The sequence below is a fragment of the Haliotis rufescens genome, unplaced genomic scaffold (genome assembly GCF_023055435.1).
Source record: "Haliotis rufescens isolate VD_foot unplaced genomic scaffold, xgHalRufe1.0.p SCAF_44, whole genome shotgun sequence".
Classification (NCBI taxonomy): Eukaryota; Metazoa; Mollusca; class Gastropoda; order Lepetellida; family Haliotidae; genus Haliotis; species Haliotis rufescens.
The window spans coordinates 2,925,768-2,953,164 of record NW_025964157.1 but is presented as its reverse complement, the minus strand read 5'-3'; the positions used below and the strand labels follow the sequence as shown (position 1 = coordinate 2,953,164).

The 27,397-nt window shown below is 44.4% G+C and overlaps 1 protein-coding gene across 1 annotated transcript; it reads left to right on the top strand.

Moving 5' to 3' along the window:
- LOC124136115 (sialin-like) lies at positions 1–26,634 on the top strand. Its single transcript, XM_046501909.2, has 11 exons — positions 1–139; positions 15,686–15,891; positions 17,257–17,490; positions 18,100–18,187; positions 18,966–19,058; positions 20,713–20,840; positions 21,341–21,490; positions 21,944–22,076; positions 22,455–22,605; positions 24,612–24,702; positions 25,944–26,634. Exons 1-11 carry the CDS (start codon positions 109–111, stop codon positions 26,130–26,132), a joined length of 1,494 nt encoding a protein of 497 aa, XP_046357865.2. The 5' UTR covers positions 1–108; the 3' UTR covers positions 26,133–26,634.
- Positions 26,635–27,397: the final 763 nt, after the last annotated feature.

The window sequence follows — 27,397 nt, the reverse complement described above, 5'->3', positions numbered from 1 at the left end:
AGATACGTGGAAACAATTTGAATGAGACACTCGCGTCATATTGTCTTGTTGGACGTGAGCGGCATGTGCATCCACGCAGTGTCCCGCAGTTGCTGACGACGAATTAATATGGCGGCGGATCTGGTCGAGGAACGAAAATGTGAGTTAGAATGGCTATTTTCAATTCTTTTTCTAACGTTCATTTTCATTTCTTTAATCCCAAATCGTCAGCTTTCTAAAGTGCAATACAGGTACCTGCTCACCTCTTGTTTATCACGCCCCATGTACATTCCAAATTATCATTACTACGATGTACAAAATACATGTGAAGATAATTTATGTGAAAATATTGGTAAACCTGAAATGTGTAATTCACAGATTGTACACAGATTTGATTGTATACACTAATTCTCTGTCGTCTTATGGTAGAGCATCTGCTCTCCTGGCATTGTTCTGTATTCTCACCTTGTCATCACATACAACCATCCCATACTTCACATACGTATTCAAAGTGTGGTCAGAGGCGACTAACGGGATAGCTCGATGACTTCGTTGATTCATGTCATCGTATCAAAATTGCGTAGACCGATACTCATGATGTCAGTCACTGGATTGTCTGGTCCAGACTCGATTATTTACAGACCCCCGTCATATAGCTGGAATATTACATACAGACATACATTGGGAGATTTAACGTGCGCTTTCCGACTGCAGCGTATTTCGCAGACGGGTCGGCCGGGCCATATAGTGTATTTGCCGAATGGGACAAAAATGGGGGGGTTGCAACCAGGATGGGGCTTTATTGGTTGCTTATATATTGTTTTGAAATTTGGAGATTTGGAATTTGGAATTAAGTAGATGCCTAGGGCTTTGAAGTTTTCTGAGTGGTTTGTTGGGTTTAAGATTGAGTCTAGGGTTAGTGTTTTATCTGGGGATATTGAGGGTTTTTTTGGTTCGAGGGGTTATTATATTTGGTTGAAATTTCACATGTGTAATGATACATGTATGTATGGGTTATGTCTGAATTTGCAGCACCGAACTATTAATCTTACCACTTTTACAGGTGTTATGATCGAGTAGGGTGTGACAGTGGAGCCAGTAGAATACCGAGCAGTGATTAGGTTTTTATATTTGAAAGGTCGCACACTAAACTTATGGGGAAGATGCCCCATCATATGACGTTGTTAAACACTGACATCGCCAGTTTAAGTGTGGTCGGACATCTGTGGAAACAGCTGCCATTCCTGGTCGCCCCCATTCAGCCATTGATGAGGACACTATCAATCAAGTGGAGACCGCCATTTTGACAGACCGACGTATAACTGTTCACCAATTAGCACAAGATGTCAAGATCAGTGTGGGGTCTGTGGAAAAAATCTTCCATGACAATTTGAACATGCATAAGGTGTCTGCACGATTGATTCCAAGGCTGCTCACACCTTTCCAAAAGCAGGAACGAGTCAATTGCTCAAAGGATCTTTTGGACATGTGCCAAAAAAACCAGGCAAACTTTTTTTACAGACTTATCACACAGGATGAAACATGGGTCCATCACTATGATCCTGAGACTAAAGTTCAGTCGATGCAATGGAAGCATGTGGAGTCACCACCCCAAAAGAAGGCACGTGTCCAACCCTCTGCAGGCAAGGTCATGCTCACGGTGTTTTGGGACCAGCACGGAGTAGTGATGATGGATTTCTTGGCAAAGGGTACCACAATTACAGGAGCTTACTATGCTTCACTGCTGCGGAAATTGCGGGACGCTATGAAGCTTAAGAGGCGTGGCATACTGACCAATGGTGTCCGTCTCCTGCAAGACAATGCTCCAGTTAACAACTCTCATGTTGCCCAGACAGAAGCGCGGTCCTGTTGCTATGAAATCCTTCCACATCCTCCTTACTCGACTGACCTTGCACCATCTGACTTCCACCTCTTTCCAACCATGAAGTCATTTTTTAAGGGAAAACGTTTCACAGATGATGAAACACTGATTTCTGAAGTCAAGTGCTGGTTTGAGACGCAAAATGAGGGTTTGCGATGGGGTTTGTAGTGTAGGCAATGTAAGAGTTCATATTCTGGGGTTTCTGGATTGGTGCAGTGTGGGCATGTTCCTAGTGTTTGGAGATTGGTTGTTCTTTGGTGGTTATTAAGATATGTGTGTCCTGTTTGGAGTTTAGTGATTATCCTGCCTATTCTCTTGGTTGGGTTGAGAGTTTTGGGTTTAGGTAGGGGTTTGTTGAGGACCTTTCTTAATTGACATTTTCATTTTTGAAACGTAAACGTTGAGCCATTTTTTTTAGATTTTCCTTTTAGTGATGCTTTTGATTTCTGATTTGGAGAGTGGGAGGTTAAGGCTGATTTCTGGTAGCTTAAGGGAAGATTTTGCGGCTTTGTCTGCGTGTTCGTTTCCGAATATACCTACATGGGCTGGGATCCAGATGAATTGTATTTGTTTGCCTGCCCTAGTTAGGTCGTTAGAGCTTTTAAGTATTTTGTTTATGAGTTTGGGTCAGTTTTTGGTGTTTTTATTTTTGAGAGCTTGGAGGCCGCTAAGAGAGTCTGTAAGTATTAGGATTTGTTGGTGATTTTTGGTTTGTTGGTGGTGGAGGGCTGAGGCCACGCCCATTTAGTCGGCAGTGAAGATGGATTGGTTGTTTGGGAGTCTAATTGATTGTGTATGTTTTTTTGGTTGAGATATGTGGACTCCGAAACCTGTGTGATTGGAGATCGGATCGGAAGATCCGTCTGTATATGTGACACCAATTTGGCCAGTTTTCGTGGTTGTATGCTAGTGTAGTGCTTTTAGCTGAGTTGGGGTCGGCGTGTTTGTTTAGAGTGTCGGCCAAGTTGTGTCTATTTTAGGGGTTTGTAGTTGGGGAGTGACGATTTTAGAGTTTTTAGTGTTCTGTATTAGGTTAATTAGGTTATGTTCTTTGAGATAGTTTGTTATCCTTTGGGATATTTTGGTAAGTAGGGGGTGTTTTCTAGTTAAGGCTTTGTTTTTAGGGCTGATATTGTTTTTGATCATGTTATGGATTAGTGGGTTTGATTGGGAAGCGGCCCAGAAGTTTAGTGTGAGTTGTTCCCTTCGGAGTTCTAGAGGGATTTCCCCTGTTAGCGCTTGAAGTGAGGGCCATTTTGATGCTTTTAGTGCGGATCCAGAGTGCTCCGTCGTCTACAAATTTTGATGTGTTGACTTTTTGGGATATTCCCTCAAAGAGGTCGTTAATCATTATGTTGAAGAATGTTGGGCTGAGGATGCTGCCCTGGGGTGTACCATTTTCTAGGGGACCTTGGTCCGATAGCGTCTGGTCTATATCCACTGTTATTTTGCGGTTTGATAGAAAGTCTTGGATAAAGTTGATTATTTGACCTTTTAGACCTATTGTTTTTAGTTTTTGAATTACCCCGAGGTGCCAAACCATGTCAAAAGCTTTTGAGAAATCTAAGAATATACCTGTGGTGCATTGTTTGTTTAGTTTGCCCTGTTCTAGTTGGGCGAGCTTGTCAAGAGTTGAGCGGCCAGGAGTGAAACCGCTTTGGTCAGGATTTATAATGTTATTTTGGTCTAGGTAGTGCTGGAGCCTATTTTTAGTCATTGATGCCATTACTTTGCAGAGGTTGGAGGTTAGGGAGATTGGTCGATATGAGTTGGCCTGATCTGCTGGTTTATTTGGTTTAGGTATTGGTATGACTAGAGCTTCCTTCCAGGTAGTTGGGACCTGTCCGTTTAGGTAGACTAGATTGTAGAGTTTAAGAAGAGTTTGGAGTAGTTTAGCCGGTAAATCTTTGATGATCTGTTGGGAAGTGAGGTTTAGGCCTGGCGCTGTTCCTTTTTTCCTATGGTTTTGTACGTGATTTATTTCTTCTATTGTGAAAGATGGTTTATTTCTAATTTGTCATTTTTATTTAGTTTTTCTTCGAATTTCTTGCTAAAGTTACTGTTACTGCTGACCTCTGAGAAGTGTTTAGGTAGGATGTTTGCCTTTTGGGTGGGATTGGTTGAGTTGTTTATGTGCTGGAATATTGCTGAGTGCGGCGTTAAACATCAAACAAACAATCCGATCGGGATCTAAATTCTAAATTGTCTTCTACGACGTCCGCGCGCCAAATTCCAGCTTAACCATTCACGGTAGATCATTGAGCTCTTTCATCGTGCTCTCTCGCCAAGGCCAAGGTCACCTAACACACGCTCTCACAACCACAACACGGACAACCACATTACTATACTCTCTCGTATTTGTTATTTCAGCCTCTCTCTCCCGTACACCACGCCCAGTAACTACTCTCTATTCAAACGGCTACTTTACAATTTCTATGAACTTTTCATATATCGTTAATAGTATTTCCATGAAGATTTTTGAGAGGTTTCTCGCAAGAGGCTGTGTGAATTGGTTGACTGCTTTTTCCAATCAATAGTAATAATAAGGATATTATTAATAAGTGCATTTGTCAGGCGCTGTTTTCCATCCACCATGTGGTTGCTCAAAGCGCACTTATTACTCTGGTCAATGGATCAGAGTGCACTTAAAAATCATTGTCAGCTCCCTGAGGAGTATCCAACCCAAGATGCCTATGAGACGCTTGGAGGTTAACATCCGTGTCATCCTACCAATTCACTGCTGGGTGAACAGAGGTACATTTCGAACATGTGCTTCAGTGTAGGTCAGGACCGAAGCCCTAGAAACTCACAGGACCCAAGTTGCCGAACACGGTCACCCATCCAAGGACTCTCCGCGACTAACGTGTCTTAACTTCACATAATGTGTGACCTGTGCATGAATGGATGCTCATGATATCAATCACTCGTGCAGAATATATCATTTGCAGATCGCTGACATATAGCTGGAATATTGCTAACTACAGCGTTAAACAACAAACAAACGCGTCTTACGTTTCCCAAAAGGTTCGCTCCTGTGTTGATTTCAAATAAGAGCATCACTGTATTGTCTGGTCCAGACTCGATTATTTACAGACCGCCGTCATATAGCTGGAATATTGCTGAGTGCGGCGTTAAACAATCAATCAAACAAACAAACATCAAATAAGTGCAGCATGGATGATTGCATGTCATTATACCCTAATGGCGGGACCTGTGTACATGCTCTCAGTCACTAGTGTCTCTGGTCTGGACACGATTATTACACTGCCGAGATGTTTCTCCGTTTAAATCGTAATATATCGAGGGGCAATGTCCAACAACTACACCCGATTGTCTCGAACGGAGGGGCCACTGTCTGGTGTTTCCCGCCGTGATATTGCTGGTATATTGCCAAAAGCGACTTAGAACCACACTCACTCACTCGAGCGGAGAGCTGTATTTTCATTGACCTTCCTTGTTGATTATGGAAATAATTACGTTGATACATCGCTGAATACCCGTTAACATTGAACCAAATCTGGGCTTATTCAAATTTTCATGTTTAGAGTAGCGCCCTTCAATAACTTCTATAATACATAGACTAGACTTTATTTGCTCTACCCCCATGTGTAGTCATTTGAAGTTGAAAACCTAGCTTGAAAACACACATTTTTCTTCCTTTGAAAATGTGTTTTGGGCCAACATCACATTTTTTTTCAAATCATCTAGAATGTCCATTGAACGATTTTATTTTTTTTCATTTTTTTCCACAGCATTTTCGCGAACACTTTAAAAAGAGAAAGAATAACCCCTCTCACCACAGAAATTCATTACACAGCACCCTAGCCCGTAAGCCAGCAGGAGTTATCTCCCCTTACCGGAAATGGCAGGAGTCCGCATGCATCCAAGGTGTGTGTATGTGTGTGGGGGGGGTTCTTTGGGGTTGGGTTGTTTGTGTGTGGCAATGATCATAGCGTTTTGGGAGAGTTGGGTGGCCCTGAAAAGGGCCGTTTGGAGAAGAAAGGCGAGAAAGCTTCCTCATTCACGTTGCTCTTATTCGCATTCTCGCACAAATAGTGCAAGAAAGTAGTTGCCACGTTCTTGTGTCTCACTACACCCGTCAGCTTGAAGTAGGCGCAGTGAGGGGACCACTTGAGGTGTTCCACCCAAGGAACCCAAGGCGCCTCCACCGTCGTGGGGCGCCCATCAGCCGCACGACGCAATGAAAGCAGTACACGCTATGGGAACTTTTAGTATACACGAAGCCCGCATGGGCCATCTCTTCAGCGGTCTGGCTCATCTACATCGGCCACGCCTCAAACGATGCTAGTCTTCTTTCAAAATGTTTATGGGGAGACGGTGGCGGCGGTGGCGTCCTACCATCACAAGAATCCGTACTGTCAGTCTCCAGAAGAATCCTGGGTCCACAAGCATCCGTACTATCAGTCACCATGGTCCCCTCACAAGCTTCCGTACAGCTCTTCGTCTCTGCCATTCTCGATGCGATGATATTTTTTCACGAGTAAAACTGAACTCTCTCGAGTGGGACCGGATCGAACATCTCTGCACGCTGATTGGTCCAACACGCTACGCGCTGATTGGTCCAACATGCAGCACTTTGATAGGTCCGTTCAGGGGCCTGGCCCGAGTCTTGGTTTTCCAAATCGGCCTTACCCTTGTGTTTCTTTGCCATAGGAACAGACATGTTCCATGGGAGAGAAAGCTCAACCTGCTGTTTGACCAATCAGAGTCGTGTGCGGGAGGGGGGGGGGGGGAGAGTGTGGCATGACCATCTGTCTCTGCTCTTTTTATACCATCATCGCATTACTGAAACGATCTCTTTCCAGAACATTTTCATATTCCTCATAGCAGATGAGGGTGACCTGGGTCTTGAGAGCTTGCCCAAACTTTATTTCAAACCCAACTTGCAAGTGTGTCGAGGATTGTTGATGCCTTCTTCAGGACCAAGGTCTGGTGTGGGATCCACCACCCACAAGATGTAACCTTGAGCAAAGCACTTGAGTCCCCTCACAGGTCTCAGGCCGCCACAGCTGTCCAGTGTTCTGGAACAGATTCATGTAGACTTGTTTCAAATGGGTGCTGTTGTTGCTGAAGACTCTTTTCATTTCCATGCCATGGACTTCCTTGCCATTGAGTTTAAACTTCATCATGGTGACATGGTTGTGTTTGAAGTTGTACGGATTCTTCTCTTTGCTTCCTACATAGGCACTATTGTCTACCAGCCCCAGGACCACACATTTTGGTAATTGGCCACCGATGAGCTGATCCTTGTAAAAGTCTCTACCTCCGCTCGGGATGTCATGGGCTGTGACTTGCACACGGGAAAGGGTATACTTGGCAGTCACCCCTGCGTTCAGACTGGACACATGTGTTTCTCGGACAGCAGGATCTATGTTGAGTTGATGAACATAAAATTTTGCTTTGGTCATGGCTAATTTGTAGACACCATCAGCAGCGCACATGAAGAAGAAATCATCGGGGCTTCGTTGCAATTCCAATTGCATAGGGACACCATCCAGCAAATAACGGTCTTGAAGAAACAGGTCACAGTGAAGACGCCACTTCTTTGGTGCGCACGATAAGATCATGTTAAGTTCTGACGCCAGTGTTTCTTACATCAGCATTTGCATCAGAATTAAAGTCGTCCATTTTACCAGCACTATCAATAAACCATCCAGGACATTGAAGGTGAGATGTTTTGGCTCATGCACCATAACTCAGAAGGGTTTCCAAGTAGGAAATACCTCCATCAGCGCCAAGTACCCATGGAAGGTGTGATCTCCAATTGATTGTGCCCCACCTGCAGCCGCACTTCACGAAACAGAGAATGCATCAAGTTGTTGACTGTGGATACGGGGTGATCCTCCACAGTAGTATCTGTCCCATCTTCTTGAGTCACGCGAAGACACACTCTCAGGTAACTCTGGCTCAAATCAATGTAAGCATTCATTGGATTGGAAATGTTAAACTGGTGTGGTCCTGCAACAGAGAGTGGCGCCAAGGGACTATAGCAAATCCACTGACCCTCTAGCACAGAGGTGGACACAGGGGGTATAGTGAACAGATCCAAATGGGCCATGGAACATTCGCAAGTATCTCGGCGCATTATGATGATGGATGAATGCTTCCCTTTTCTGTGCTTTATGGACGTCTGGTCAGGTTGAAAGTCTGATGACGACTGACCTTTAAACCATTTTTATTTTTATTTTACACCATTTCTGGTGGTTGGTGGTTGGGACGACTTTAAGTCTTTGAGGTGGTCTAGGCTCTTCACTTTCCCCCTTAGGCATCCATCAGGACACATGTTCCATGATGTTTCAGGCTCTCTAAGCATTTGCGTTTCACTGCAACCACATCACTCACCAACCCTGGTAGGACCTTTTACCCATCTTGAGCACCGATGTTCCAGTAAATTTAAGGAAAGGCAATGCCATATTCAAGAGACCACTGACACATTGACTATTCTGTCCTTTGTATACTTTGATGCCACTCCCACGCTGGCCGAACTGCCCTCGATAAAACTTGCGTGCCAGTGAGTGTCCCAACATGTTTCTTCTGCGTTAGTGTCAGTGTCTGAAGTTAATTGTCACGATGTCTTTCCCCATTTGAAATGGCACTGGATGCCCTGTGTCGTCCATGATATAGAGTTTAATACCATCAAAGGAACCATGATGCAGTCCAAAATAGCGAATGTGCTGAGGGCTTTTAATCACCACACTATCTTGCATCATCTTCTTTGACACAGGCACATGTATCAGCAATGGGGACATCATATTGCCCACAATTTGATCTTCGACCAGGTTGGTGTAAATGTACACGGTATCAAATCCTGACAGTCGATTAGCTTTTGTATCACCTGTGATTTCTACATAGCCACCTGCCATGGGAGTAGCACCCTCTTGCCACTGGGCCAATACACTCAAGGGAACAGTAGTCTCTGTGTAGGTTTTGTAGTCATCCCCAGTGAGGAGCGGTAGTTGAACAAATCCAAGCATTCTCGAGAGTGGACTTGGTATGATCACTTCCATGGAAGAGAGTGGTCCACACGGATGGAGTTCTACTTCTTCAGGGGCTTGGAATCGCACCTTTCCATCTTCAAGCATGTCAAATCGAAGACTATCTTAGGGATACCTGGCAGCAATGACAAATTGTCTGCCATCAGTTTGGATGCTGTCTGAGGACTCTTCTTTCAAGACACCTGTCATATGCTCCTGAATCAAACGGTTGAGGGTTTTACCAAATCTTCAGATGAATAGACTCCTTTCTCAATAGACATCTTCTTGCTTTCAAACGGATGTCACCATACTGTTTGTGGTATAGTGCTCTCCACGCTTTCATACACAAGGGATTGTTTTTCAGTGTGAGGTTCAGAGCAAACCAGTCAAAGGGTGTGGTGACGTTGTACCATGTCATTGGAACATGAATTTCACTGACTCCCACCTCCCACTGTTGACTGTCCAGATGCAGAGGATAAGGCAACTTGATTTCATACGCATTGAATGTGTTGTTTGGATAGATATCCATGGAGGCATCACTGGGCAGGGTCATGCAAAAGTTTCAAAAAAGGGGGAGACGGCAGCCATGATGATGACGTGAGCTAGGGTAGAAAATTCGGGGTGGATGAGGTATCAGGTTGAAGCCTTCTGGCAGGTGTCTTGGGTATGCCTGGTGAGGCGGCCAAGGTTGGTGGTGGAAGTATGAATCCCAAACAACTGGAGAGCAGGGCTGTCCACAACTGTTTCTCTCGGTGATCCAAGGCAAACTGAACCATGCTTATGATGATCACGCCATATATCACCATGATCTGAGCAAAAAACACGATTTCACTGTGGGGTAAAGTCATGCCAAAACATGACCAAGTTGAATGTCGGCACTGGGGATGGTATGGTGCAGCAGCAAGATGAGGTTCATCGGTACCCATAGATGCTGAGAGGCTTCTCTACAGTGGTGGCGGTGGTGGTTCTGTCATTGCTGTGTCCACCCTCTGAATGAGACTGAGTGACAGAATGCTCCTTATTTTATCTGTAAATGATCTGCAGGAATCCACAAATTAAAACTAGCAGGGTAGCCAGTCCCTTTCACCAAGACCATGTTGTTTCCCTTGATGTCTTTTCAGCACTTGATCCACGGCATACACATCATCTGTTTTCTGATGAGTTGTATGTCTTCATGGTAAAAGGTTCCTTTGAGGATTTCACCATGATCATCTTTGATCCAATACATAGGAGGTGGTCCAATGGGGCAGATAGCCTTTCTCAAAGGTGTCTTTGGTTTTGTTCAGACAAATACGAGTGCCTGGCAGTAAAAGAGAGGGGGACATGATGGTTGTACGACTTGACCAGCTTGGGTAAGAGTTTCACATAGTGTCTGGTCCCATGCTGAGTAAAGTATCGCCACATTTTATTTTTCAGAGCCCTTTGAAACCGTTCCTCCACGGCTGCTTTAGTTTCAGCATTTTGACTGGTGTAAAAATAAATGCCGTGCTTTGTCATGAGAGCCTCGAAAGGGTGGTTGAAAATTCTCTGCTTTTGTCTGTTTGCAATTGAGCAAGTAGTCGGCCTTTGGTTTGTTGCATCAGCAAGGTTTGAAAACCTTCCATCTAAGCAGAACTGCTCTTGGCCTTTAGGGGTTGACACATTAATCACGCAGCAGATATCTGAATCCTTTGTTGTCGTCTTGAAAGGCTATCATGTCACTCAAGTCTGCTTGCCACAATTCATTGACACCGCCCACACGATAGTGATCTCTTGGAAAGGAGCGTCTGGCTGGTTTGTGCAAGGTGTAGGTACTTTGGGTTTGCAACCAATGCTTGATTTGACTTTGTGATGGTTTTGGCATGGTTTTCTTCTTGCTTTTACTGGTTCTTGCATCTTGAGTGTGGATGTATGCTGCTTTCCACAAAGGTCTCCAGCCACCAAAACTTGATGGATGTTCAGGATGAAAGTAGGTTTTTTCCAACCAGGCATCCAACTGATGCCACTCGGTACATGGATGGCTTTTTATAAAGAGGGAGAGGTTTTTTTCTTATGTGGTGTTAAAGGGTATCCATAAACCTCACCGGCTGATGAATCTCTCCTGTTTGGTATCAGAGGGAGGTGGGGTCATCAACCATGGGCTTGGCATCTCATCTTCTTTTTCTTCCGCTTGTGGATCCATCTGCCGCCACTGCCTCCTTCTCTTTTTGTGACTGGGGAAAGAACTTGGGGAGGGGGAACTGGGTGTGGGGCATGTCTACCTGTGGTGCCCATCGTTGATGGTGGTGGTGGTGTCACTTTGGGTTGTTGTGGTTTGGTGGTAGTGTTTTTGTTGTTGTTGTTGTTGTTGTTGCGCTGTTTGCCCTGCAACTCTAGCATCTGTTGCAACAGTCAGTTGTATTCTTGTTCCGGCTTGTGAGAATCTGCTGTGACCTCTGCATCAACGTATCCGTCTCTTCCAAATTTTGGAGACGTTTCTTTTCCAAGAGAGGGGTGCAAAGTGACTGACGATGACGTTGTTTGGTGGCCTGTAGACTTTGCCATGTTTCTTCAGGCACTAACACCATCACACTGATCCCAACCTTCCTGGTGTCAGACTATTTATTACTTTCATCCAAACAAAGAGGCAAGGGCAGAACCAATAAGAGGAATGAACCCTCCTAATAATCCTCCTCCATGTTGAAGAATTTTACGTTTCTTGCTCAGAGGTACTTGTTATTTCATGAGCGTATTCAAGACTTTGCCATGCCGTTGCAAGTTTTGACATGGAGTCATGGTCATGGGAATATTGCCTGCATACAAGTTTACCACACATTCACAAAGGGCATGGATGAGATCGGAAGGAGCATGTTTGAGAATGGCTTTGTGCATTGCTGGAGTGGCAGCACACAAATGACACAGAGCGTGTTTCTGTTTCCTGACATCTTTCCTACATGGCGGTGTTAGCCTGAATGAGACACCTGATCTGTGCAGCATCTCTCTTTTATCAGGCAGTGGCAGGAGGGAGTTGCAACTGTTGATCTGCTTTCTTGGAGGACTTTCTTTTGGTGTTCCCATTTGCACCAACCGTATGGGTGCATCAGCTTTATATGCTTTCGTTAGATTTTCATGAGCCTTTACTTTTTGCTTAGTAGTCGTTGTTGTTGTTGTTGTTGTTGTTGTTGTTGTTGTTGTTGTAGGTCGGTGGCACCTGGTGTTACCCCGTTTGAGGAGTGGTGCTTGAAAATAATGCAACAGAATGCATATCAAGACTCCTGCAAGTGTTCCACTACCACTGTGCTGCATTAGGTAGTCAAGATGTTCATCCACAGGAATGCCTGTGGATTGACAATTTTAGGCAGGGTATCTTTATGTTTCTGCAACCACGTCTTATGTTGAGCTTTCAATGGGACTCGTCCTGCTCTCAGGTTCGGCACAACAATCACAAACCACTGCAAAAGCCGATTTCTTCCTTTGACGGCAAGGGCTGTAACATCCCTTGACAGAAAAAGGAGGGTCTCTTGTCTTTTTTTGTCTTTCACGGGGACTTCTGCTGCTGCTGCTGTTGCTTATGCTGGGCGCACTTAACTGCTCATCAGACCTCGCTGTTCTAAAACATAAACGATGTCATACACGTCACCTGGCACGTGTTCCCACGGTGCCTTGGGCCATGGACTTTCCCTCCTAAGGTTGGACATGATGTTGCTGCTTAGACAGCAGCAGGAAAAGACGTTGTGTTTCTTTTCCATAGGAAAAGACATGCTCCATGGGAGAGAAAGCACACCTGCTGCTCGACCAATCAGAGGCCCGCACAGGGCGTGTGCGGCCTCTCATTGGTCGAAAACCCTAGCTTCTCATTGGTTGCATTTCAATCCACTTTCGGATCATTGTTTTTCTTCCATGGCTTCACGGATTGAAGTGAACAGTGCATGGCACTCTCTCCAGACATGAATGTCTTCAAGCTCAAGGTAAAACAACAACAGCCAACACAACGTTAAGAACATCATACAAAATGTCTAGTCTCTGTATCCAAAGGGGACCGTGTCTACAGGCAGACCTGTGCTTGTGCTGTAGAAGATGCGAAGCTTGGTGTAGACGATGCGGTAGTCTTTTGTGGTGGCTTGGGTCAGTAACTCGTTCCCATGGTGAAGTGGCACGCATGATCAAATGAGGGTGACACACCCTGATTTTATCCCCAGACAATTAGGTATTTCATGGTGTCAAAGTTGTGGTGTTGACAGGCTCTGTAATTCAAGATGAAACCACGCAGTTTGCAGGTCGTGTTGCACGTTCCATCGGGTCTTGGGTGCATTAACTCATAGGCATAGTTTTTGGGACCCCCTGACACAAACGTCTTGATGGTGTTTCCAGCCAGCTCATCTGTTAAATCACCCAACGTATCCCCCGGTGGTGGATTGTGAAAAAATCATCAGAGATGCCTCGTACCATGCAGACAACAGGTCAGTCCACCCCGGCTACAATCACTCCGGCTACATTCCCTGGAGGAAAGGCTCATAGTTAGAGTGTCCCGGCTCCATCCCTCAGAGGAGGAAAGGTTCCCCGTCAACAGCGGACCACCAAGGCTGCTCGTCAGAGCACCTCGGCTCCAACCCCTGGAGGAGGAAAGGCTACAGAAGGTGTTATGATACATATTGTGTCGTCACCATTGGAGAAGTGGGGCGAATGGTTGACTCGTGCACCATCGAAGTGGATCGAATCATTGGCTCGTGCTGACAACGAGTTCAAGCCAAAGCCAGAACACCACAAGACACCATGCTGCAACTGTAGCTACTTTGGCCGTTGGCCGCCATGCAGCTACTTCTGAGTCTACCGGCCAAAGTATCTAGGATGAAGTTTCCGTTCTCGTTCCACTTCCCGTTCCAGTGTTGGTAGTTTTTCTTCTCAAAACGGCCATTTTCAGGGCAACCCAACTCTCCCGAAAGAAACCCTTTAATCATTGCCACACTCAAAGAACGCCAAAGAACCCAACACACACACACACACACACAGACACCCTCCTCCCCTCCCCTCCCCCGCCGCCGTCTTGGATGCATGCGCACACACGCCAACTCCCGGAACCGGAAGAGCCGCCATCTTGGAGGTGCACGCCTCCTAGAACCGGACGTTCCCTTCCGGTTGGGGGAGATAACTCCCACTCGACTTAAAGGCAAGGTGCTGTGTTACACAACTTTCTTGTTTCACAGCTGCCTTTGTATTATTTTTCCTGATAATATATGTTTTCATACAGCTAATGCAAATGACAGACTTGTTCTTGAAATATACTCACTCGCAAAAGAAACGCAAGTCGAGTGTGCAGTATACATGTTATTTATTTTCAACAGTAAAGACATGAAATACTAATAGGGCAAGATTGACAAAAATGTGACTGAAGACAGTTTAATGGATTAAAAGGCAGATGACATAATTGTTTTTTTCAAATGTTAAGGGCTTACACAGTTTCGGGTCAATACCCAAAATGTCAGTCAATACCTGGTGTGACCACCATTAGCATTGATCACTGCCACACATCTCCTGTACATTGAGTGGATCAGACGATTTGTGAAGGCCCTAGGGATCCTCCTGCACACATCCAGAGCATCTGAGCGTAGAACATCGGCAGTTTGTAAGGACTGGGCGCACATTGAGCAGACGCCTTTGAACCTCATCCCACAAGTGTTCGATGGGGTTCAGATCAGGGCTGAGGGCTGGCCACGGTAGAACACGGATGTTTTGTTGTTGCAGAAAGGCCATGGTAGCTCTGGCAACATGGGGACGAGCGTTGTCCTGCTGGAAAATGTGTTGTTGATGTTGTGCAAAAAATGGAACAACGCGGGATCTGATCACTTGGTCGATATACCGCTGAGCAGTGACGCCGTGTCCCCGACCTTGACCAACATTCCGAAAGCACATTGGCCCAAGTCTTGCATTAAGTCCAATCCCTGCCCATATCATGACGCTAGGTCCACCCCATGGATCCCTTTCCACAACGTTCCTGTCAGCGAAACGATCACCTCGACGCCGCCAAATTCTGACTCTTCCGTCTGCATGGGAGACACAAAAGCGACTTTTATCAGAGAAGATGACACGCCTCCACTCAAGATGACGCCAATTGCGATGACCCTGTGCCCACAGAAGTCGTGCTTGTCGATGCCGTGGTTGGAGAACAGGACGACGTGCTGGTCGGCGACATCTGAGGTTGTTGGGACGGAGACGTCGGATCACAGTGTCCCGGCTAATGTGTCGATTTTGTGTTCCTATGGTCTGTCGAGCACTTTCACTTGCCGTTAGGAACGGATGTCGCTGGTGTTGACGGGTAATCTGCCGATCTTGTCGAGGTGTGGTGACCCTAGGACGACCGCTCCGAGGAAGGTCATCTGTAGTCTGTGTAGCATTGTATCGATGCAGGGATGGTAAATTGTGGTTATGTTAACGTTGAAATGACGGGCAACTTCTTGGACAGACTCTCCAGCTTCCAAACGTCCGATAGCCTGGTTTCTGAATTTGAGTTAGGCGTGACATTGTTGAGCAAGGAGTGGTAGGTCCAAGAATCGGCCACAGTTTTATACCCACTACAGTTCGCGACAGTTCGTGCATTTTCGATTTCGCGAGAAATGGGTGCATGATACCCACATATTCTTTGAAATGGTTCGTTTTGGCGATTCGTTTTTTTATGTTGCGTTTTTACTCGGGGCTTCCAAAATGCAACCAAAAATATTGATAACACCATCAGGCATCACTACATGCTAAAACTCGTATCAATTTATGGTTCCGTGTTTGTTACCTATTTGCCTAAAACCACTTGTGTTTCTTTTGCGTGTGAGTATAAAATGCATATTTTCATCAATTGTTCAACGTTCTATTTATTTGACAGGTTGTCGATGTGCCATCCCCCGGAGATGGACGCTGGCCATCATGGGTTTCGGCGCCATGTTTTGGGTGTCCGCCATGCGGGACCAGCTTAGCATAGCCATCGTGTGTATGGTCAACGGAGATGTTGGGAGCTCTCCGTGGCTTAACACAACGTCATCTTCTTCAAATTCAACCTTCCCCCATGAAACGGAGGCTGTGTCTAAAGAGGTACCTTACTCTTTCATGTTGAAAACATTGCTCTGTAAAATTATCACTGTTGAGATGCCATAGAACATAATTTAAAAATGTATGTAATTTTTAAAAACCATAAGATCTACAATATCTACTTTGAAATCGTATGATGGTTGTTTTCTTGATGTGCTCTCTTTTCTCATTATTTATTTTTATCATCGAAAATTGCCCCCCAAAGGAGATATCGCTTGGGTGAGATCAAGCGATATCTACATTGTAGATATCAAAAGACACTCAGGTGAGATTCTCTGTGTCCAAATAATCACCCGTCCCTGTTTAGAATAGATCCCCAGCAACCTATGCAGGTCATACGGGGTGACTTAATGGACGGGAAGGTCAGGTCGGGTGATTTGGTTGAGAGCGTGTCATCGCTCCCCGACGGCGTGCATCGTTGCGAATATTGTCAATAATCGGATTGTCCAGTCCAGACTCAATGACGTACAGACCGAGTCCATCATAGCTGACATACTACAAAAAAACCATACTAAGATCCTTGGGACAAAGTGAATGTCCGACTAAGGTCATCGTTGTGAAGTAGACACTGACGTTTCTTATGACATTATCTTACCGATTTTGGGGGTACTATTTGCAATGAGACCACCGGTGGGGCAGGATACGTTCACCTTTTCGCGAACCTCTGGTTTGTTTGTTGTTTATTGTTTAACGCCGCACTCAGCAATATGACCGGCTATATGACGGCGATCTGTAAATAATCGAGTCTGGACCAGACAATCTAGTGACTGACATCATGAGCATCGATCCACGCAATTTGGATCGATGACATGCATCAACCAAGTCAGCGAGTCTGACCACCCGATCCCGTTAGTCGCCTCTTACGACAAGGTTTCCTAGTGATTCATCAACACGTGCTATGATAAAGTCGGAATTGTACAGTCGACTCTGCTTTCAGATCTTATGAAAATAGTTTGTTGCTTTATTTACAATCACCAGACCGAATACTACTTTCCTCAAAACTGGTTACCCGTGAAGATTCCGGGGTAGAATATGTCTTCAGCAACCCATGCAGGCCGTAAAAGGTGACTATGCTTGTCGTAAGAGGCAACTAACGGGATTGGGTGGTCAGGCTCGCTGACTTGGTTGATGCATGTCATCGATCCCAGTTGCATGGATCGATGTTCATGATATTGTCTGGATTGTCTGGTCCAGACTCGATTATTTACAGACCGCCGTCATATAGCTGAAATATTACTGAGTGCGGCGTTAAACAACAAACCAGCAAATCCAAACTGGTAGTACCAGGGACCGGCCTTGTTGCGGCACGCACGCACGTACGCACGTTCTTCCCATCATTTTGAATATCGCTGATTTTTTAAATTCCAGAGTAGCGGCTTTCCCTGGGACAAGACGGAGCAGTCGCTCATTCTCGCCATGTTCTTCGCCGGCATCTGCTCGAGCACGGTCCTGGGTATTTGGTACTTGAAGCATGACGTGATCCGGTACTACATGGGCGGCGGCCTGATGGTCTGTGCCGTGGCCACCATCATCATCCCACACAGTCTGACGCTGGAGCTCCGCCTCATCTACGCCTTGAGGCTCATCACGGGGATGGGCGCCGTACGCATTCAATATTTACTGTGAACTGATGAACGTATCGGTAACTGATTATGAGTATGATAACGTTGAATATGGCTTTCTTGTTTCACAAGAACTTGTCCAGAGATCTTGATACCGTTGTCATGCTTATTGAGTAGTAGTAGTCGTAGTAGTTGTAGTAGTGAGTGAGTCAGTATGGATTTACGCCGCTTTCAGCAATATTCCAGCAATATCACGGCGGACACCAGAAATGGGCTTCACACATTGTACCCGGGTCTTCGGCGTGACGAGCGAACGTTTTAACCATTAGGCTACCCGACCGCCCCTGTTGTAGTAGTAGAAGTAGTAGTAGTAGTAGTATCAGTAATAGTAGTAGCGTTGGTACTAGTAGTGGTAGTAGTAGTAGTAGTAGTAGTAGTAGTAGTAGTAGTAGTAGTAGTAGTAGTAGTAGTTGGACAGAGGATACAAGTGGTACCGAAGTCGACCTAATAATCAACTTTAAAGCAATATTATTGATAGAACTAAGTGCAAACAGCTACAAACAACGTCATAATGAACACCACGATGATGATGATGATGACGATGACGATAATGATGATGATGATGATGATGATGATGCGTGTGTTTCAGGCGACCATGTTTCCAGGATTACAGAGCATGTGGGGCAAGTGGGCGCCACGGAATGAACTCGCCAGGCTGTCCACCATCAGTGCTAGCGGTGAGTCAGCAGTCGCCATGTCACATCACTAGCCTCATCGCACAACTGGAGTATTATATGGAAAGTAATTGATCAAGATCACGTGAACCAATCAGATCTCATCATTCTGACACGGAGGTACGATAAGGACTTATGTATCCCGCCTGGGAGGGAAACAACTTTCTGAACGGGAGAATAAATTCCTTATATCCCGCAATGAAGAGCATAGGCTGCACTTGGATTTCTGAGTGGGAGGGGAAATCCCTTATACCCCGCTTCAAAGCAAAATGATGCACGCTTTTTCCGGGTCATTGGAAGTCACGTGACATAGCACAAGTTAACCTCGGTTAACCGAGTGATACTGCTACAACTTATTGTTTACCTACTCCGTCTGCGGCCGCCCGGAGATGGTACTTGTTGTTTACCTGCCTGGCGCTCGGCATTAAGGGATAATACCAGGACTGGTCGGCTGAGAGTCAGTATACTGTGTCTGAGTGGGGTACTCGTGTTAAACTGCGGCATGGTATCTCAGTGGGCTAGCACTGTTAATCAGCATGACTCCGGGCTAGTACAAGCAGCCACACACACATACACGTGCATGCACGTCGCTATATAAGTTCAATAATCTTGGACGCGACGTTGAACCCCATTTCACCTCACCTCATTTATTGACTTGAACTCCTTTTTGCTCGTCATATAATTTGTAAAGTGATTAACTGACCCCTAACCCTTAATATTACAGTATGGTATAGTTTGCGATAGTTTTCAGGGAGTGTTAACAAACGCAAGCGTGTTTCAGGACGCTTCCTTGGAACAGTCTTGGCTTTTTCCCTCACTGGAGTTTTATGCAACGTCATGGAGGACGGCTGGAAGCTCAGCTTTTATATATCAGGTATTAATGTGCAGTTCTGACTTGGTGTATTCTTCATATACGTTACATGGGGACCCTCATCCCTTCTCCCTTCATATCATATATATCAACGCCAGTCGATTTTAACTTTTCGACGCCGAGGCTTGCCATGGTGTTGAAAACTAAAATCGACGAGTGATGGTGTAGTTGATATCCAAAGACACGACGGTAAGATTCTAACACGCAGGGACGTTTCACTACCTCGTGTAAATGCGACTTTCCGCAATTGTAGTTCCGTATTTGCAAAATCTTAAAATTCCTTGTCAAAAAGATTTATCATACATTTGAGATATGATTATATACAAAATCGACTTCAACAACAAAAATCTTCTCGAAATCTACGAGACTTGTTAAAAGCGAACGATTACACGCTGGTCAATAAACCAAAATGGCGCTTTGCGAAACGAAGAGTCTCGATTTACGAATTAAATGAGAAATTTAAAGTTTATAACGAAATATTTTCAAGAGAATAACAAAGCTCAAGAGACAATATAAACTCGATTAATGACAATCTGTCACTATTTTGTCATGTCAGTGTGGAACTAACGTAAATAGGAAGTTAACAGTTGGTGCACAGGCGAGAAACCTACGATAAAGGGAGATAATTTAATAAAGGGAGATAATTTTAGATGAGGTAACGCTTGTAAGACCACAGTTCCGTCAAAGTGTTATGTTCACTGCAATGAAACTATCACTTTTCTCAACTTTAGAGTCTTTCACACGGAAGTATATAATAACATTGTCATCCTTACCCGCAAGGGAAGCCTGACAGAGGGTATTAAATGTTCTGTAATGCTCCTAAGAATTACAGTTTTCGTATAAATATCTTTTTCATTGGTCGCCGGTACTACTTTTTATCGTTTTCAGTCGTTCACCCAAGTGCTGATGTGCAATGAGACGTCACATATTTTTTGTTTTTGGTTCCGAAAAATTAATTGGATAAATATTCCACGTCCATTTATTCATTCATCATCCGGTTGTGGCATGCATGTTTGTGCATCAACTTGATCATTTTAAAACAATGGCTTACAGAGCCCTTGTAACTTCTCGCACTCGCCATGTTGACTGAACTGGTGTTGGTTCTAACACTACTGGTGGAGTTGAATATTTCCTCGCAATTTCGAGTTCTTTCTTGTTATTTCGATTATTGTTTCTCTTTATTTCTAGTTCATTTTAAAAAATTGAAATTTGGATTTTTTTAAATAAAATTTTGAAATGACGAGAAAATATTCGAAGTAAAGAATCAAAATTCGTAATTTCATGAAAATTATTGAAATATTCGAAGCAGCGAGAGAAAAATCACAATTTCGAGTTTTTTAGATAAACTTAAAATAACGAGAAAACAATCAAGGTAACGAGAGAAAAAAGGAGAAACTAATTGGAAGTACGAAAATGTAATGGAAACAACAGAAAAAAATCTAAACATATAAAATAATCAAATAATTGAAATAAAAAGAAATTTGGATTTAAAAACAAAATGCTACCAAATGGCACCATGGGGCTAATAGATATTTAGTAAAATATCAAATTATGAGATTTTACATTAGCAATTGCGGAAACTCTTATTCTTATAGTAGTTCTTATCCAGTAAGCATAGAGACTCCGATTCCTTGGTTGACGCAACATCCATCTTCAGGTGCGGGAGGCCTCATCTGGTTTGTGCTGTGGCAGTTGTTGACGGCGAATAACCCGGCCACAGATCCCCGTATCTCCAGTCGGGAGCGCGACTACATCGTATCCAACATCGACATCTCGTACAAGGAGGTTCGTTACAGGACAATTATATTCCAACGATCTGGTCCACATTAAAAAAAATCCATACCATCCATACGAAATGATTTAGACCCAAGTGATAACTGCATCGTGTTATAAACGATTAATAATACGAATTAATTCATTGTGAGTTCTCTCCCTTGTTGCTGTCACTTTGGAGTTGTCGCCCTTCTTATTTGCTTGGATTAAATTTGGAGTTATAAAAACGTTTAATGTTCTTAATTATTAGGTTAGGTTTTCATGTTTTTAGGTGATATACCGTTTAGCGAAGTTGGGTAGAACATTATTTAGTATTGTCTTTCAATGTAAATATAAAAAGTAGCTCCAAAGAATAAGCAAGTACTCTCGATTATTCACCGAAGCAGGTTCAACTTGGCTAAAAGGCGAAATAGAGGCGAAACTTATGTTAATGGATCACTGAAATCAATCACGACACCGTGTGTTCGCCAAACCAAACCATAATGCGTGATTCAAGGGGCTTTGCATTTCAGAATGTTGCAACCCCTTGGCGAGCAATCCTGACGTCCAAGCCTGTGATTGGCTGTCTGGTGATTCACATGGTCTCCGATTGGGTGGACTATAGTCTGACCACAAGTGGCCCCACCTACATGCATGAAGTCCTGCACGTCAATATATACGAGGTAGGTGGGTCATCTGGGCGGCAGCTTGTGGATTTGTTTGTTTTGTTTGTTCGTTGTTTAACGCCGCACACAGCAATATTCAAGCTAAAGGACGGCGGTCTGTACATTGTCGAATCTCGACTAGACAATTCAGTGACTGACATCATGCGCATCGATCCACGCCATTGGGGTCGATGACATGCATCAACCAGGTCAGCGAGTCTGACCACCCGATCCCGTGTTAGTCGCTTTTTACGACAAACATAGTCGCCTTTTACGGCAAGCATGGGTTGCTGAAGACCTATTCTACCCCGGATCTTCATGGGTCCCGAGGTATGTATTGTATTGGTAAAACTGTATATTACACATACAATTCATTATGGAAACATTTCCCGGCCTCTCCTGAACTCTCCGGGGAAGACCTGGAGCCATATATTGCATGTCGCTATAGTCGAGGGCTTTGTTGTTGTGCAGAATGGGTTGCTGTCTTCTGTCCCACACTTGGCGAGGGGATTGTCCACGGTGCTGGTCGGTATGCTGGCGGACCTGCTGGTCAAGAGAAAGGTCTTATCTATCAAGTGGACTCGGATCATCTTCCAGACACTGTGTAAGTCATTGTGAAGGACGTACCTGGGCCTGTCTATGTCTCTCCGTATGAACATTCGGGGGTCCAGTGCATAAACATCCTTGGCTGGCCACATGTGACACGCTTCACTTGATTGCCAAGGATGGCTCGAATGTGAACGTCTTATCATTGCATGAGCTCACAACCCTACGAAGCATTGTGTACGAAATGGGGATTTCAGTGCCGTTTTGAAACATAGCAACCACCGACTATTTGAACTGAGTCTAATATTTTACTTTAATAGAAATGTCCGTTGCACGTCCCTCTCACGACCCCCCCCCCCCCCCCCCCCCCCCACACACACACACACACACACTAACTCAACTAGTAAATACTCAACTATTACATGTTGGTCCCCAGCTAATGTTGGTTCCGCCGTGTTCTTGGTGTGGCTGGGGTTCGTGTCTGCCGACCAACGAAGCCTGGCCGTCTTCCTGTTCACTGCAGTACTCTGCATGCAGGCTTTTGCCGAGTCCGCTTATCAGGTCAATGAAGTTGAAATAGCTCCAAGGTAAGTGGATTTTCAAATTTGCTTGTTTGGCAGGCCTTTAAACGACCCACAGTTACCTCGCCTATCGTCCTAAACACCATAGCATAGCATTTGAAATCTCTATCTGAAATTATGAGATCTATATTCTGTGACTGTTCAACTACCGGACATATCTTGGTGAAACGTGATTGGCTTAACAATACCTTGACTGCTTTAAGCAGAGATTTCTTATTATTATGCACCCGTGAAGAACCGGGGTAGAATAGGTCTTCAGCAACCCATGCTTGTCTCCCCGTGAAGATCCGGGTTAGAATAGGTCTTCAGCAACCCATGCTTGTCCCCCGTGAAGATCCGGGGTAGAATAGGTCTGCAGCAACCCATGCTTGTCTTTACTAAACAGATAAAAGAAAATCTGTTGAGATAGTGTCGAGAGTCGTATGAAAGTATTTAAAATATCCAACACGTTGGAACCAAAAGGATACCAACGGCTGGACTCGTGTGACGCTCTTTGAAATCTTCGTGGAAAGTGAGTGAGTCTGGTATTACGCCGCTTTTAGCAACTTCCAGCAATGTCACTCCGGGGGACGCCAGAAATGGGTTTCACAAATTGTACCCATGTAGGGATTCGAACCAGGGCCTTCGGCGTGACGAGCGAACGCTTTAACCACTAGGCTACCCGACCGCCCCTCACAAGTTGTGAAATGTAGACACCAAAAGCTAGGTTTGCTGGAATATTGCTCTAGATCGACATGTAGGGAAGGTTGACTATCGGAAAGTTGAAGTCATCCCGCTTGTTATACACTCTTGTGGATAGTTTTGCATACATCTAAATATGTCACAGGCGAGGCGTCTGTACGGGTCTCTAGTTCAGAGGGGTAAATCAGTGGAAGGACATGGCTATTTGACCGCATTAGCAGATCATCTATATATCTGAAGCTTATAATAAGTTAAACTTCTTGAACAAATGACCTTGTTTTGATTTTGAAAAATTCCGATTCATATCAGATCAGCAAGAAGGTGGCTCAATTGGTGATTCCGACTTCTTGGCTAACTTTTCTATCCCTACATATAACAACGATATCATCAATGAGGAAGTCCTGCATTTCATACTCTGTTTTCTCCAACTTCAGATGACAGATTGCTTTCATTTTTTACAAATTTCCCCGAACCTTTGAAGATGAGATGAATTTATATCTATGGTCACCACGTTCAGTAAATAAAAGCGACAAACCCTCTACATATTCATAAGACATCTGAATGTTGTAACCTTGATTAAACAACTTCTGAGGAAGAGATGTATGACGTTGTTCGAAATCTTGGTAGAAAGAGCATGCTCGATTGTATCTCAAAATTTCGACACAAAGGGAAAGTTAACTCTTCGAAAGTTGAAGTCATCCGTCCACACAATCTTGTGGAGAATCTGAATCTTAAGACATAGATTTAAATATGGGATCGGGTGGTCAGGTTCGCTGACTTGGTTGATGCATGTCTTTGTATCCCAAGTGGGTAGATCGATGCTCATGATGCCAATCACTGGATTGTCTGGTCCAGACTCGATTATTTACAGACCGCCGTGACAGCTGGAATATTGCTGAGTGCGGCGTAAAACAACAAACAAGCACTTATGATTATGAAAAGGGTTTTGTCATCTTTCATTTTCATGAATCTGTGTTATTGGACTACATTTGCCATACATAAGTAGAAAAAAATGCACATTTTTTTTATAGAATTAAGAGGAATTTTGAAAAAAAAGGTAAGAATAGTTCAATGAACCGAAGCTGTTTTTAACGGCGGCTAAATGGACTCGATGATATGGGTGATAGCGTGCCCTTGTCCCCAGACCCCAGAAGATGCTCATAAGATCAATCCCTGGTTTGTCTGGTCAAGACTATTTAAAAGGCTGCCATCTCTAGCTGGAACATCGCTGAGTGCGGCGTTAAACACCAACAACAACAATATCAAGATCATCCTGTAAAAGCAGAAAGCCACAGTTTATTTGATGTCTGCAATGCGTTTGGTGATTTCAGGTACGCGGGAGTGATCACCAGCATGGGCAACAGCCTCAGTGCAGTGGCGGGAGTGCTCGCGCCCATCATAACGGGTGCCATGACGCCAAATGTTGGTAGTTTAACTTATAGAATATTTATATTTTGTGGGGATTCCTGTGAAAGAATAGATACCCAGCACTCTTGTGTGATCCAGGCGCTGACTAATAGGGCTTTGTCATCTGGTCCCGATCTACAAAGCTTCTGTGCTGCGATTGTCGTAATATTGTTTACTTAGGTAGTCGACCCGTGAAGATCCGGGGTGGAATAGGTCTTCAGCGACTAACGGGATCGGGTGGTCAGGCTCGCTGACTTGGTTTATTCATGTCATCGGCCTCAATTGCGTGGATCGATGCTCATGGTATTAATCACTGGATTGTCTGGTCCAGACCGCCGTCATATAGATGGAATATTGCTGAGTGCGGCGTTAAACAACAAACCAACCAACGACTTGGGTAGTCGGAGCCCCAAGATCGCTATATGAAATATAGGCCACTGTAGAATCGCAACCCTAAGACGTGGATCGTTTCTCTTTCTTTCAACTACTTGCGACCCGTGAAGATCCGGGGTAGAACAGGTCTTCAGCAACCCATGCTTGTCCCCCGTGAAGATCCGGGGTAGAATAGGTCTTCAGCAACCCATGCTTGTCCCCCGTGAAGATCCGGGGTAGAATAGGTCCTCAGCAACCCATGCTTGTCCCCCGTGAAGATCCGGGGTAGAAGAGGTCTTCAGCAACCCATGCTTGTCTCCCCGTGAAGATCCGGGGTAGAACAGGTCTTCAGCAACCCATGTTTGTTCCAAATGAAGATCCGGGGTAGAACAGGTCTTCAGCAACCCATGCTTGTTCCCCATGAAGATCCGGGGTAGAATAGGTCTTCAGCAACCCATGCAGGCCGTAAAAGGCGACTATGCTCGTCGAGGAGACTAACGGGATCGAGTGGTCAGGCTCGCTGACTTGGTTGATGCATGTCATTGTATCCCAATTGCGTAGATCGATGATCATGATGTCAATCACTGGATTGTCTGGTCCAGACTATTATTTACATCTGGAATATTGCTGTGTGCGGCGTTAAAAAACAAACAAATTAAATCATTTTACGGATATTAAACCACCATCACTCACTCACCCTCATCATGTTTCTTTAACAAAGTAAACCTCAAGAAACAAAACAAATACTCCCTTTTTCTAAAAGCATGTGCCATTATTATTCGGCAGATTTTTTTAAATATTACGAGTTTTAGCTGAAACAGGCGTTAATAAATCTTGGTAAACTTCCCAAGTTGGTATCCAAATTTGTATTTTGCTGATTGCAGAAAAGCCAGGAGGAGTGGCGGAACAGCTTCATGGTGATAGTGGGTCTCTGTGTGGTCAGCCTCGTGGTGTACCTGGCCTTCCTCAAGGTGACGGTCCAGCCCTGGGCCAGAGAGAAACAAAAGAAGCCCAGCGTTGCTCACGTTGTCCAGTTCGGTACAGAGCCGGACGAGACGAAACAAGACCAATAGCCCATGCCAGCTCAAGGCTTGGCATCCCCATCTCAGTCCCGACAGGTGGCGCTCATGCCTCACTACCTTGACATCTCACCGCCGTCACCGAATTAAACAATATGCATAGCGATATATGAATAATATAAGCTCTGTAGCTTTTGGTTTGCCACTTATGCCACTTATTTATTGGAATTTACTTTTAACACTTTGAACATGCACTGTGTGAATAACGCTTTATGAATAAGTCTGCATGTCGGCAAAAAGCCACTGTAACATAATCTTGCAGACTGGTAAATATATATGTATTATATTGTATGAATTTTATTTATCTATTTTAATAAATTACGTATTTCGGATAAATTATGTTTCGGAAAACATGTTATCAATGATCATAATACTATTGGGTTAATATCATAACGGTTTTTTTCGCGAATGTCATCACATGCCTATGTCAAAAAATGCTTTTCAAAAGCCAGCAGCGAAGAAACCTCGAAATGAATTTAATAAATGCTTGATCTAATGTGTGAAATCACAAAACGGTTTTTCTTATTGTTGATTGTAAGATGTGTAGTTGTGTTTGTAAGATTCGCCTGTTTGTAAATATGTAATATAGTTTAGTTTATGACTCTGTAAAAACCGTTATGTACTTCACAGAATACAGCACCGGCATCTCCAACATGTAAGCTATTGAACTGGTTGCATAACATGTATGCCCTTCGACCCGTGAAGATCCGGGGTAGAATAAGTCTTCAGCAACCCATGCTTGTCCTAAGAGGCGATAATGCTTGCCGAAAGAGGCGACTAACGGGATCGGGTGGTCAGGCTCGCTGACTTGGTTGATGCATATCATCGTATCCCAATAGAGTGGATCGATGCTGATGACATCTATTTACAGACCGCCGTCATATAACTGGGATATTGGTGAGTGCAGCGTTAAACAACATATAAACATGTTGACGGTTGCAGTATTGAGTAATACGGTGGGGGAGTTAAAACCACTTTGAGCAGTACAGTAAAGTACGGTTATAACGATCTCAAAGGGACCACAAATTTTAGTTCGTTACAACCGTAGTTCATCATAAGCATTTAAACAGCATAAATGCAACAAATGGCAGGGACTAAAACATAAGTTCGTTATATCGGTCAGTTCGTTATAAGCATGTTCGTTATTAACGTAGTCTACTGTATGTTAGTTATAGCACGGCGTATCAGACTGATGAGGGATGAAAGCCCGAAGTTGTGCATGCATTCTACCGGAAGTGAGCGAATTGCTTGGATCGATG

What these genes read in the sequence shown, in the direction of transcription:
- LOC124136115 (XM_046501909.2), top strand. Translation starts at nt 109, where the DNA reads ATGGCGGCGGATCTGGTCGAGGAACGAAAAT. An exon ending in TCATCACGGGGATGGGCGCC is followed by an intron (nt 17,491 to 18,099) that starts GTACGCATTCAA and finishes CGTGTGTTTCAG; the next exon opens with GCGACCATGTTTCCAGGATT. An exon ending in TCGACATCTCGTACAAGGAG is followed by an intron (nt 20,841 to 21,340) that starts GTTCGTTACAGG and finishes TTTGCATTTCAG; the next exon opens with AATGTTGCAACCCCTTGGCG.